The sequence below is a fragment of the Schistocerca nitens genome, chromosome 1, assembly GCF_023898315.1.
Source record: "Schistocerca nitens isolate TAMUIC-IGC-003100 chromosome 1, iqSchNite1.1, whole genome shotgun sequence".
Lineage (NCBI taxonomy): Eukaryota > Metazoa > Arthropoda > Insecta > Orthoptera > Acrididae > Schistocerca > Schistocerca nitens.
In genome coordinates this window covers 301,530,865-301,545,048 of record NC_064614.1, presented here as the reverse complement: position 1 = coordinate 301,545,048, position 14,184 = coordinate 301,530,865, and the positions used below count along the sequence as shown (strand labels likewise).

The 14,184-nt window shown below is 44.0% G+C and overlaps 1 protein-coding gene across 1 annotated transcript in view; it reads left to right on the top strand.

Annotated features, from left to right (window-relative positions):
• Nucleotides 1-11,207, top strand: part of LOC126235528 (RNA/RNP complex-1-interacting phosphatase) — a gene marked incomplete at its 3' end in the record, with an annotated part of 492,423 nt that extends 481,216 nt beyond the window's left edge. The window contains exon 9 of the mRNA XM_049944250.1: nucleotides 11,092-11,207. Within this exon, the coding sequence (XP_049800207.1) occupies nucleotides 11,092-11,207 (116 nt within the window). The remainder of the gene's footprint in view (nucleotides 1-11,091) is intronic.
• Nucleotides 11,208-14,184: the final 2,977 nt, after the last annotated feature.

Here is a 14,184-nt window from a genome sequence, read left to right as displayed (position 1 = left end):
CGTTAATCATAGACGCAATACTTATCCCTTTTTTTAGGTGAGGCAAATTTATTACACCCAATTCAATCTTACACTGGTGACGCGACCTTAGTCTCCTGTTAACGACAGTGCTGCTGGCGATATCCGCTGCCGGCTGTTGTCGGTGGCGTGAGTGACGCGCACGTCGACGGCAGAGGGGCGTCGCCGTGGCCGGCGCCGGCGCCGTTCGGTAGCCGCGCTACGCGGTCCACGCCCATTATTAATGCGGCGTATATTATGTCGGCGCGGCCGGCTCTAATTAGCATTCCGTGATTACCACCTTTGCGCGCTCTCCGTGTCTGCCGCCTCGGACCCGGTAATTGGATTTTTCCTTCTAAGGCAATTGACCACGTCGTATTACAGTTTTGATGAAAGTCGACAGTCGTTTAATATATGTAATTCTGTTTGTTATTCTTTGAGCCCTGCTTAATCGTAACTGTAATTCATTTAAAATTTATTTCATGGTATACAAGTTTATTTCCCTAGCCGTCCGTCCTTGTCTGAGAAGAGTGGGCGTCTTCTGGATATTCCGTCATAGTTCATCATCAGGAGAAAGCGCCTATAAAACTAGACTGCCCTGGCAGCGAGTAATTTCGGCCACGTGATTTTTATCCTCCTGGAAACGGAAGCTTTTAAGAACCTACAGAGAATTTAAACCAGTCACTGATTCTTTTCTACCAGTTTGTAAACACCACAGTTTTGAGTGTCTCGAGGTCCTGGGTGAGTTTCAAGCTTTGTAATACCTGCAGGTATATGTGGGAAAAATGAGTGTTAATGACAGCAATGTCTTTTTTAATACCAGAATCATTAAAAGTTTCCTTGTGCTGACAAGCTGCCAGAGCTTCTGCACTATCGAAGTCGTTTACTACCCCTCTAATGGCCTCGAAATTTTCATTGTAAAACAATACAGCTTCGACCCACACACCCCAAAGAGTTACCACTGGTTCGGGAGGTAAAGGCACATTTGATTGTTTTTCTTTGTAGGTCTTGATGCGAGCAGGAGCCGTTAGAAACACTTTCTTTGTGGATGAAATAAGTTCATTTACATTCACAAACTTGGAACGTACTTCAGCAAGGCGATGTATTCCACCAGCAAAGCACGCCACATGAAACAAATTCGGATAAAATACTCGGAGGGATTTCGTGCTTTGATCACGTAAGGAGCAGCGTCTGAAATAAACACAAACACCCTTTCATCTGCAAAAGATTCAGAAGCCTGTTTCTAATACCCTCCTCATTAACAAATCTGGCGATCGTAGAATGATTTACTTTTTCAAGTTGTTTACAGACCGCTAAATAGAAGAAGAGAAAGAAGAAGAAGAAGAAAAAGAAGAAGAAGAAAAAGGCTTCTCTTTTAAAGCACCAACAATTAAATTTGCAATGTAACGGCCACAAGTGTCGGTAATTTCAACTGAAATCCATATAACGCTGTCCATAAGTTCATGGCGTATTTCTTCCAGAACATTTACGTAAATTGTCGGTATGTAATTTTTACGCAATATTGATTTATCTGGTCTATTTAGATCTAAGCAATATTTACGCAGGAAACCTTTGCGGATAGGGTTTGTAAGTTTGTGAAGAGTAATATTGCTTGCAACGAGTTCTTGTTGTGGTCCTTTCTTCTGCATTCCTGCGATATGAAGACTTGTCTTGACATGCTGGTCTATTTGAAACTTTTTTTTTTGCACGAAACTTTTTTCTCGCAGACTTGGCTATATAAAACAATTCCGTCATATGTGAATGTTCCAACATAGTCAGCTATCCACGAAATGACGTTTCTTTCTTCGGGCGGCATGGCGCACAACACGCTACCAGCTACACGTAGTAAACACGTACAGCTGTATACAAGTAAATAGAAAGCTCAACTGAAACAATGGACGCGCGACTAAAAGCATGCAGAGTTTAATGTAATTGTTGCCTACGCGTAAGGTATGACAGCGGAGGGGATTAACCGGGGGCGCGGACGCAGGAGCATTGACTCTGCCTGTTCCTGTTCCTCTTCTGTAATGATTTTGCTAGGCAGTGGCCTCTCGGTTAGCGATTGCACGCAGTTGTAGGTCTCGGTCAATCTGTAACACATCAAAACTAGATCGAACTAGAGACCATCCGTTTTATAAAATATTGTAAACATATAGCGAAAATATGCATCGTCACTAGTTTTTAGTTAAAATATGCCATAACCCGTGACAACGAGCCAAATACGCAATTGCATATGCAATATACTAATGCATATAATCCGGTATCTAGTGATTACTGACCCTTGTTTTATGCTCGATGTGCCATGCCAGTTTGTAAACTTTTTTTTAATTATCATATATACAGGGTGTTTCCGTAAGAGCGTGCAAACATGTAATAGGATATAAAGGGTGCTCCACTGAACAATTTTAGGTAGAGTACCTAGGGTCGAACAAGCCAGCGTAAGGAGACAATAGGAATTAAATCGCATTGCTGTGTACTTTTTTATTTACATTAATTACAGTTAACTGCAAATACCGTCATTGACACAATAAACGTACCATTTGTTCTGCATCTTACAAAATGTGCTGAAATTGACTGCCATCAGGTTCAGTGCAATCGGCGAACAAGGTTCTGACGCTCCCTGGTGTGTTTCGAATCACATGACAGGCAGTTACAATTCTAGCAACTAATTCCATCACCGTATCCACTGGTGTCTCATACAGTTCAGATATCCCCATAAGAAATAATCAAGAGGATTCTGGTCAGTTGACCTCGCAGACCGTGGAAGAGGACCTCTTCTTCCAATTCAGACACCAGGAAATACAGCATTAAGATGGTTGCAGGCACGCACACTGAAGTGAGACGGTGCACATTCATGTTGTATCCACATCCTCTCACGAACAGACAAAGGTACGTCCTCCACCAACTCAGGTAGGACTCTTTGCAAGAATGTCAAGTATAGGTGGCCATTCGGCCGGCCAGGTGGCCCAATGGGATTGTCACATACAGTGCCGGCCCAGATATTCACAGCAGTAGGTACTTGATGTTGTGTCTCAAGCATGGCGTGATGTTTTTCTGCTGCTCGAAATACCATCACGATCAGATGAGGCCTCCTCAGTAAACAGCACGATTTGGAGGAAACCTGGTCGATCAGTCCATTGTTAGAGCAACCACTGACACAATGGGACCCTTGGTGCAAGGTCAGTCAAAAGCATTACATGGACTAGTTGTGGGTGATGTGGGTATAATGGTTGTTTGTGGAGTACTTACCACACGCTAGTACGTGTAGCGCCCATTTCATGTGCAGTCCGACGAGTACTTAATAGTGCGATCCGCTGCAACACGTTTCAGAGCCTCCTTTTCAAAATCGGCTGTGCGAGCGGCCCTCGTGTTGCCAGATCCTTCATTTCTTCTTTCCAATGAACAAGCTAGGAGGTAAAGAATGTAAATGGTTTCACTCACATTGCACTGTTTGGGAAACTAGCAGAATATATTTTCGATTTATCTTCTGAGGACAGAACTCCGCTAAGGTTAATCATATGATACGACGATACTTTGTCACCATTCACAACAGCCATAGTGTTATATACACAGTAGACTACTTGTGTTGTAACACTGTCTGTGTGTGAGTTGGTTTTACTTCATGACCCTATGAATAATTCTTGTTGAAAATATGCCTTTCCTGGCGCGTCTAACAATCATTTAACAAACGTTCGCTGCCGTCGACGCGTAGTCCTGGAAATTTTCGGAGCGCGCCGTTTCGCTCGTTGACGTTATTCCACCAATGTCGATAAAGACCTTAGGCTGAAATGTATAATTAAAAAAAAAGACATGCTCTAGACGATCACTTTGTGTTCCCTACGGCAGTTGGAAAAGGAAACATTTGATTATCGTACGTAGACCACTCTCCAACACTCTCTTACGTATGAAAGTTTTTGTGGGTGTCGTCAGTTTCATTTGGCCAATGAGACAAAATTAATTAGTCTCAGCTCTTACGCTCTTGAACCGAAACCTGCTGCTAACTGAGTGACCAAGCATGGTGGCGCAGTGGTGAGACAGTGGACTCGCATGCGGGAGGTCGGGGGTCGGTGGTTCATATTCATATCCAGGGATAATTCTTTTGAACACTACACCACAGATTTCATTCCCTTGGCTTTCCCAAATCGGGCCCTTGCTCCGTCCTTGACGACCTTGTCGCCGACCAAATGTTAAAACCCGTATTTCTCTTCCTCACTCAAAAATACCGTAGACCCAACCTCCTGAAGGGAAGCAGTCTCCACTTTCCTCCCAACTGTGTTCGTATAAAGTCTGTGGAACATGTCCTTAGATCTTTGTGACTGACGAAAAGTTTTGTTATTTCTTACGGTCTAATTTTCTGCGTTGAGAGAGTGTTCTTTAAATCGATTGACTGTCTTCTGGACCACAGCAAATATTTTAAAACTGTTGAATTCGGATTTAGGCTGATACCCTTTCAGCCAGAAGCAGTTGCAGCCTTCAGCTGTAGTGGTTAGTTAATGGCGACTGTTAGAAATTTAAAGCTTGATCACAAAAATTGTAATAGCGAAGATGATTCACTTGACGGCAGGAACTTTATACCGAAATAACAGAAGGATCACCAAGATTAATCAACTGTATATGATTTCTGTCTTTCGTGAGTTCAGTATTGTGTACAGGCCCCACATGCTGCACCCTGACAGACGAAACATCGTGGCAGGGAATCTTTCTAATATTACTTGTACAAGACACAAAATTAATAATAAAAATAATTGTTATTTTTAATTTAAGCAGAATTTGACCGCAAATTTGGAGGAAAACAGATACGTTTCCAATGAAATAAGATCTCTAGTATGTAATCTTTGAATATCTATATATCATAAAATTTTGAGTGTTTTCAGACTTCACTTAATATTGTACGCAATGGGGCTGAAACAATTATTGATATTCACCAAAACCGGTAAGCAAGGTTCCACAATGGTTCTGGGCTACCATGGTATGACAGAGTTCTGAGATGTAACCAGACCCCAGTCAACACGCATCTGTCGTACTTGAAGTTTCACGAGGTCGTAATGCTTCACCAGTGAAAACCCACGTACTCTTTCTTCATTGGTCCTAATGGCGGACACTGTACGACGCTCATATTTTACAGGACATTGGATTACAGAACATACAGTTCGACATAAAATATGGATAAACTTGAAAGGAATAACACTTATAAACACTGCTAACACACATTTGCATATCGTAAAAATGGAGGAAACCTAAATTTGTAGCAAAAGTTACAAGAATGAAGGCAATGTCAAAAGTGAAAGTATTCGCAAAAATATATTTTGCACTGAAAAAGTTTAATAAAATAAATTTATTTCAGTTTAACCTTTTGAAATGAATGAAAGTATGATTCAAAGTATCCGGGATTTAAGTTACGTGACGCAAGTAACGACAATGAGATATCGTAAAAGTAGCTCGAGTAATGTGTGTGTGTGTGTGTGTGTGTTAGCAGTGTTTATAAGTGTAATTCCTTTCTTTTCAAGTTTATCCATATTTTATGTCGAACTGTATGTTCTGTAATCCAATGCCCTGTAAAATATGTACGTCGTACAATGTCTGCCATTACGACGAATGAAGAAAGAGTACGTGGGGTTTCACTGGTGAAGCATTACGACCTCGTGAAACTTCAAGTATGACAGATGCGTGTTGACTGGGGTCTGGTTACGTCGCATCATACCATGGTAGCCCAGAACCATTGTGGAACCTTGCTTACCGGTTTGTGTGTGTGTGTGTGTGTGTGTGTGTGTGTGTGTGTGTGTGTGTGTTTATTACACGAGTGTTTTTGAAAAAAAAATTACGAGTTTTGACAGTCCTAATGTCCGATGAAGAAACGCTTAGCTGTCGGAAACTGCGTCTCGTCATCCCACGTTGGCGCTCCTCATATCATATTAGTGTAATCCCTGTTAAGAATTGCCGTTATAATTGTCCCGTTAAAAATGGTTGCTTGTATACAGCTGCAGTTGAAAGTCCGTTACTTAGCCTCCTCGTTGCTTGGAGTACGCTGGCGATGTAGACCGAACATGCTTGACCGAGAAGAATGTGAAGTGTTTACCAACGTCACTACAATTATTAAACGTACCTAACTAGTCTTCGAATGTTGTAGGTTTTATACTTATTTCTAAGATAAACGCTTCAGTACATTTATATTTCACATCCCACACTGCACACCAGAAACGGTCCGCCCAGCTAGTGTTGCCACTCCTAGTTATGAGGGCGTCAGGCAGCGTTCTGATGAAGTGGTTTGTACAACAGTGTGATGTTAGCCGGAACCTTTATTTATTTATTTATTGAGAAATTAGATTGATTGGAAATGAATATATTTTAATATATCTTAGTTAAAATTCACAAAATGAAGGCTGGCGCGTAGATAATTTCGTTCGTCTTATAGTGAGAACTAGAGGCAAGCACCCTTAGGCGCTCATCTATACACACATATTTTCCATACTTATTTTATAGAGAACGATGAGAAGCCGTACACACACACACACACACACACACACACACACACACACACCGGTCAGACAACTGTTGTGCACGAGGCAGTGCTGGCCGCGGTGGCCGAGCGGTTCTAGGCGCTTCAGTGCGAAACCGCGCGGCTGCTACGGTCGCAGGTTCGAATCCTGCCTCGGACATGGATGTGTGTAATGTCCTTAGGTTAGTTAGGTTTAAGTAGTTCTAAGTTCTAGGGGACTGATGACCTCAGATGTTAAGTCCCATAGTACTCAGAGCCATTTGAACCATTTTGCACAAGGCAGCCAGCTTGTTTCACTCTACACGTCCGTTCCGCATACCAGCGGGCGAACTTAACCGTCCACAGACTGTGTGTGTCCGAGAAAATAATCTGATTTGTCTCAGTGTCCTGGGCCTTCGAAGTCTTTCTCCGGGATTTGCAGTTTTAAGTGGTGGCAGGCCTACGCTCAGCAAACACGTTACTTCACAGTTGTCATATCCTAATTTTCAAGTTTACTTTGTGAGATGGTAGTCCACAACCGGAAACACCTTAATATGTTTTTATTTTTTAACTTCACAGTCTGCGATAAGCGTTGAAAACAGTCCGCGTTATACACCGAAAACACGGCCTAAAGCTGCTGCTGGTACAAACACATTTCGTCGCCCACGCATGACAATACCCAGGCTCTGCCCTTTTCTCCAGACTCCTTGGCTACCGTCTCACAGCAGCGACCTCTCGATACATTTCAAAGATCGTCTCTCTTGCAGAATATTAAATACATTACAGAGTTTTAAACTTGCAACCGAAATTACAATTTTATACACAGAAAATATTTTAAGAACGAGTTAATAAATGTATAAGCACACATCGCAAAAAGAAAAATTGTAATTCCTGCGATGGCAGTAACAGAGCTTATATAGAAAAAACATAAAACCTGCACTCTTGGAATTGTTTTTGAGTTGAAAAGAAAATAAAAAAAGGAAAGAAAACGAAGAAAATGATATGGGACCTTTTTGTGGTCGAAAGTGCAAGGTGGCACTCACCTTTTTTCGAAGAACTTCGTGTTTGACTGTTGTGGTACCGAGAACTACTTTTAACCTCACCATGGCAATGATTATCCGTTGATGTTCGCGTCTGACAAGTGAAACACGTGACTGATTCGAGCTCTGCGCGACCTGGGGCTGTTTCATCTGAATATTAATTACAGCAGTCGCAGACAATAACTGCATTTGCTCATTTTCGGAGAATGCTTGCAGAAACTTCGTCACATGTCTGCTACCATTACCCTGTTCAGTTACGGCATACGAAGTTCCTTAAGAGAAAGCTGTATCTCGAGCTCTAAAACCTTACTGATTTCGATGTTTCTGTTCAGATTTCCCTCAGTACGTAGTAGTCTAGATCACACAGCTACATTCGATGAAGGCTGAAGTGTGCCTGCCGGCGGGGTGGCCGAGCGGTTCTAGGCGCTACAGTCTGGAACCGCACGACCGCTACGGTCGCAGGTTCGAATCCTGCCTCAGGCATGGATGTGTGTGGTGTCCTTAGGTTAGTTAGGTTTAAGTAGTTCTAAGTTCTAGGGGGCTGATGACCTTAGAAGTTAAGTCCCATAGTGCTCAGAGCCATTTTTTTAAAGTGTGCCTTATCCGAAAACGTTCGTTTGCTACTTAATAAGCCACCGTAGGCGTTGACGGGCCCATTACAATTGTTGTTACTATACAGTGTAAGCCGACGCAATGGCGTGCTTGACGCAAGTGGATTCGAGAGAAGGCAGCGTGAATGGCTCTGAGCACTATGGGACTCAACTGCTGAGGTCATTAGTCCCCTAGAACTTAGAACTAGTTAAACCTAACTAACCTAAGGACATTACAAACATCCATGCCCGAGGCAGGATTCGAACCTGCGACCGTAGCGGTCTTGCGGTTCCAGACTGCAGCGCCTTTAACCGCACGGCCACTTCGGCCGGCCAGCGTGAAACAGTTGACACATACAGGCTAGCATCCGTTTCTCTGCTCCAGTGTTGCCTGTTACATTCGTGTGGAGAAAGTGATTACCACAGTATTTTCATGTGGCGCTTTGCCACCGTACGGCCTCTTTGGTCCACTAATTCCAAAGACGCCTTATTGTCGTCGCAACATGCCCAGTAAATATATGAATACCGTATGCAGGGTCTATCCCAATTAACAGCGAAAACTGACACACGTGGAAATTAACGGTAACACGAGCAGAACCGTTGCAGTAAACATGGATTTGCAAGTTAGCCTCTGAGTTCAGCATGAAATGTCGTCTGTTATTCCGAATGTATTTGAAATTAACTTCAGATTTAGGTCCCTTTTGCACAAGTATGACTGCTGGTCCATAGTGGGGAACATGGTATATGCATAACGGGGAACCGGCACAGTTGGTTGATGAAGTAAGACATCTTACGCGCCAGTACGTTGCAAGATTAGATTGAGCAGGGCGTGTACTTTGGCCTCCATGATGACCTAACATCTATCCCCTAGCTTATTCTGAAGTGTACAGCGCTCCCATTGTACAGTTTTGTTTAGACTGACGAGATTATCCGGGGTGTTTGGAACAACTCGTAACCTACTACAGAGATCACGTCCAAATGCTAGAACGACACATGGATCACATTCTTTAACAGGCGCGAATGTACAGTAAACAGTAGCATGTAACTTGCTGAAGTAGTGCTGTATTTCTTGTTAAGGTAGGCCGTGGCCGAGATTTAAACCCAATGGGTTGGGGGCTTAAACGAAAAATTTACGTTTCAGTTACATTTGTACTAACTAGAACAATATTTAGTAATGAAGTTAATGGCGGTTCGCAACCACACTTTGGCTTCTGTCAGTTATTTCGTAGCCGGCCGAAGTGGCCGTGCGGTTAAAGGCGCTGCAGTCTGGAACCGCAAGACCGCTACGGTCGCAGGTTCGAATCCTGCCTCGGGCATGGATGTTTGTGATGTCCTTAGGTTAGTTAGGTTTAACTAGTTCTAAGTTCTAGGGGACTAATGACCTCAGCAGTTGAGTCCCATAGTGCTCAGAGCCATTTGAACCATTTGAGTTATTTCGTAAACTGTACATTTTCGCACTCATTTTTCTAGAACTATATTCCTTCTACTCTCGTATATTTTCACTCGCGTCGGTTTTCGCTATTAATTATGTCATACGAAGAGTGTAAAATACACAAATGGGTATATAAAAATAAATATACTCCGTACTGTCCGAAATGTCACAGTATTGCACTCGCATTACCAGGAGTCCTGACTATCCTGCCCCGTTTAAATTCGTCCTGACATTAGAGAATTCGACGTCGAAGAAGTATACTGGCACTAGATTTCGCGTTATCACTTCGTTTGCAGTCTGTTCATTTAGTGAACACAGAACATTTCGGTAACAAAACAGGAAGTGTTTCTGTAATCATTTATTGCCGATTTGTACCTTTGCACATCCTGCGACTTTGGTTTATTCGGGCCATTCTTTAAGAATGTTGCTGTTTTCGCCAATTCTAGTGTATTTTGGAAGCATGAAGCACACTTTCGCAATAGGAACTCTATATAACTTTAAGAAATGGATTCACAAGTTGCAAATATGTATTTACGTCAGAAGCACATTTTATTAATTATACATGAAAATTTGTACGAGACCGGGACTCAAAGCGAATTCAGCTGTCCGTACAAGCCTCCTAGACCAACCTAAACTTCGCACACGGACAATGTGTTGGTGCACAGGGTGATTCAGCTGCCCATGCCGATAGGTTTTTATGCAACCAACAACGCCTTTAGAAACGACGCGCGAGTTTTTCATATTTTATAGCTTGCTAGGCACAAACTATTAATGGGGTACATTTTCGTTGGAGACCACGTTTTTCTTAAATAATAAGAAAACTATGACCTCTAGCGGAAACGTATACCAGTACAAAATGAAACTACATTACATTTCGTACAAAAAGGTCCTGTTCATTTTTTCTATAGGACTAAAAGTTCGCGCGTAGCGAGCGACAGAATACGAAAATTATACTAATGGTATTTGCTGGAGTCGCGGGCTGCATAAAACCTGGCGGTAGAAGCAGCCTCGACGGCTAAAATGATGATAGTAAAAGTTTGTCTCTCCCTGAGTGGGAATCACAAATTGCGAGAATAGGGAATACGGACAACATGACATAGAACTTTGGACTGGTCGGGGAGGTGTGCTGCAGGATTAGCCGACGAGATTATGGCGGCCGCTCGTGATAAACAGAAAATCCGCGTTCGACTCCCATTCCGGCACAAATTTCCATGCATCATTAGTAAAATCCACAGCTGACGTCTATACATATAAGCAACATGCGAATCCATTTCTTAATATATACACTACAGCTTTTATTGTCAAAACATAGTCTGTTCCTTCAGACATACGTACATATCTGAAGGATACTTTAATGTAGCCTAATATACAGACACTCTATAAACAAAGGAATTCTGTAAATCATTGGTCTATGTAATGCAGTGTAGTAGTATGACTTTCGTTTTGCCCTTGGTATGGGTCAAAATAAAGCCTGGGCGAGACGCGTCTAATGCGACTAGTTTCCGCGCCGACGCAGGCTTTTCCTGGGACTGAGGGCAGCGCTTGTTTATGTGTCAGCGTTCGAGGACGCACGCGGCCACGCCATCGAGCGGCTGGAGTACCTGGAGGCGCTGTCGGTGGGCGCCGGGCTGCCGCCCGCCGCGGCCAGGTCGGCGCTGCCGCTGCCGCCCCCGCAGCCCGCCTCGGCGGCGCCGCCCCTCGTCTTCGCAGCCCCGCCGCCGACGGTGCTGCCGCCGCACGTCGCCGCCTGCAACGGCTACGCTCCCCGATTCAACGGCGCCCGACCCGCCCGCCCGTCGTTTGGGAGGGGGAGGGTAAGTTGATACAAGTACTGAGTGAACCGAACCTGCTAGCAGTTTAATTTTGATAAGTTCTAGCGGCCTTATTGTTTCTGCATCAGATATAAAAAGGTAAATCCAGGATGGAATAATGACAACATTATGAAAAGGACAGATTGTAACTTACTATACAGCGGAGATGCGGAGTCGCAGACAGGCACAACAAAAAGACGGTCCAACAGGTAAGCTTTCGGCCAGAAAGGCCTTCATCCTAATTAGACAAAACACACACACTAGCACGCGAGCGACCACAGTCTCTGGCTGCCAGAGAGAGTCTCTCGTGTGTGTGTGTTTTTTGTCTAATTAGGATGAAGGCCTTTCTGGCCGAAAGCTTACTTGTTGGACCATATTTTTGTTGTGCCTGTCTGCGACTCTGCATCTCCGCTGTATGGTGAGTTACAATCTATCCTTTTCATAATATGTCTTTAAATATGAAAAAGTCATAGTCCGCAGCTCGTGGTCGTGCGGTAGCGTTCTCGCTTCCCGCGCCCGGGTTCCCGGGTTCGATTCCCGGCGGGGTCAGGGATTTTCTCTGTCTCGTGATGACTGGGTGTTGTGTGATGTCCTTAGGTTAGTTAGGTTTAAGTAGTTCTAAGTTCTATGGGACTGATGACCATAACTGTTAAGTCCCATAGTGGACCGAGCGAGGTGGCGCAGTGGTTAGCACACTGGACTCGCATTCGGGAGGACGACGGTTCAATCCCGCGTCCGGCCATCCTGATTTAGGTTTTCCGTGATTTCCCTAAATCGCTCCAGGCAAATGCCGGGATGGTTCCTCTGAAAGGGCACGGCCGACTGCCTTCCCTAATCCGATGAGACCGATGACCTCGCTGTTCTGTTTGGTCTCTTCCCCCAAAAACCAACGAACGTTAAGTCCCATAGTGCTCAGAGCCATTTTGAAAAAGTCATATTAGTAAATATGAACGTGGATCTATACAAGATATTTTACAACTCATATTTCAGGGTTCTGTGAGGTATAGAGCTCTTAGGTAAAGTTTTGATGATGGGGGACCCATGTTAGAAAATGTACCGTTTGAATATATTGGGCTGGTGTGTAAATTCGTTGCGTTTTTGCGTAAGATACACCCACTGTTTACAACAGTCTGCCAGTGCCGGGGTAGCTTTTTGATTGTGCGACTGTAGAAATCACGTGATTTTGAGGCGAAGAACTCGTCGAACCATGTTGGGAGCGCATTTTCGTCCGGAATTCAAGCGCCTTGAAGGCTGTTAGATAGAGAACGGAAAAGATGAAACTGTGAACACGCAAGATAAGGTGAATAATGGCTCTGAGCACTATGGGACTTAACTACTGTGGTCATCAGTCCCCTAGAACTTAGAACTACTTAAACCTAACTAACCTAAGGACATCACACACATCCATGCCCGAGGCAGGATTCGAACCTGCGACCGTAGCAGTCGTGCGGTTCCGGGCTGCGCGCCTAGAACCGCTAGACCACCGCGGCCGGCCGATCAGGTGAATAAGGCTGGTATGGAATGAGTTCCCAACCAACTCTCTTGTATCGTGTCTTTTGTCACTATAGCAGAATGCGGGCGGGTGTTGTCGTAGAGCAACATCACTTTACGCAGTTTCCTGGTAGTTGTTCTTGGATTGCGCTCCAAGGCATCTCATTTGTCGAAAATAAATGCCAGCAATGACGTTTACACCTTGGGGAATCAATTCGTGGTACACCGCACCTTTGGTGTTAATCAGATGCATAACCTTATCTTTTGTGGGTGCGCGCAGGTATTTGCACGAGGATTTGCTGCTATGTTTGGGCTCAACCATTCCTTTTTTTCCCTTGTGGTAGCATTAAATACACCATTTCTCGTCACCAGTAACGATGTACGACAAGAATGATCGGTGTTGTTCTCGAGCCAAATGATGACGAGCAAGCAGAATGCACGTGTGGCCACCCATTCATTTTTGTGATTTTGGCTCAGAGCATGCGGTATCCATAACCCAGTTTTTGAACCTTCCCCACTGCATGCAAATATCGCACGATGGTGGAATGTAAGGTCTTCGGATTTGCCAGTCCTAGAGTATACTAACGTTAAACGATCTTCATCAAATCCCGAAGGTCCTCCTTAATGCGGAGAGTCACCAAACGATCCTCCTTAAAAGGAGAAGACTATTTTGTTGCCGTGCTCTGTGCAGTGACATTACACCCTTATATGGCTCAAATGTTTCTGGCTGTCTCCTCTGCTGTCACCCCTCTTTTGAAGTCAAACGGAAGAATATGTGCCTTTGGCACTACATTTTGTAGCGTCTTCACCGCCGCTCCCGATTTCCAAATGACAAGATGACAATGTGTAAACTCACATAGCAACAGTTAGCTACGAATAAAGAATCACAATCGATAACTAAGCCCATAGCAACGGGAATACCAACATGTAAAACAAAAACTATACGAACTTGTGGACCAACTCAATAAAGTAAGTTTCAAGTTCGGATCTCTTTCAAATGTCCAGCTCTACGGCATGCTCTGAGAGGTGAGCGCTGCCGTCTGACTGATACAAATTCTGCACACTTGTCCGACCGTCACTGAGCAGTAATGACGATCAAGACGGTGCACGACGACGGAATACGCGTTTGAAGGAAACACAAAGACGTTGATATTTTACACAAAGACTTTAACGTTTCACGGCGAAACTGGTCATAATGGTAGAGCTGCAACGCAAGTATCGAGAACGTTTCCTGGAACCCGCGAATCCATCACACACCATTTTCGTCCGACTGCAACAAAGGATGCGAGAACCTGTTAAGTTCGGAACTAGGAGGGTTGACTGGGGTACTTCTAAGACGCGCCGCGCT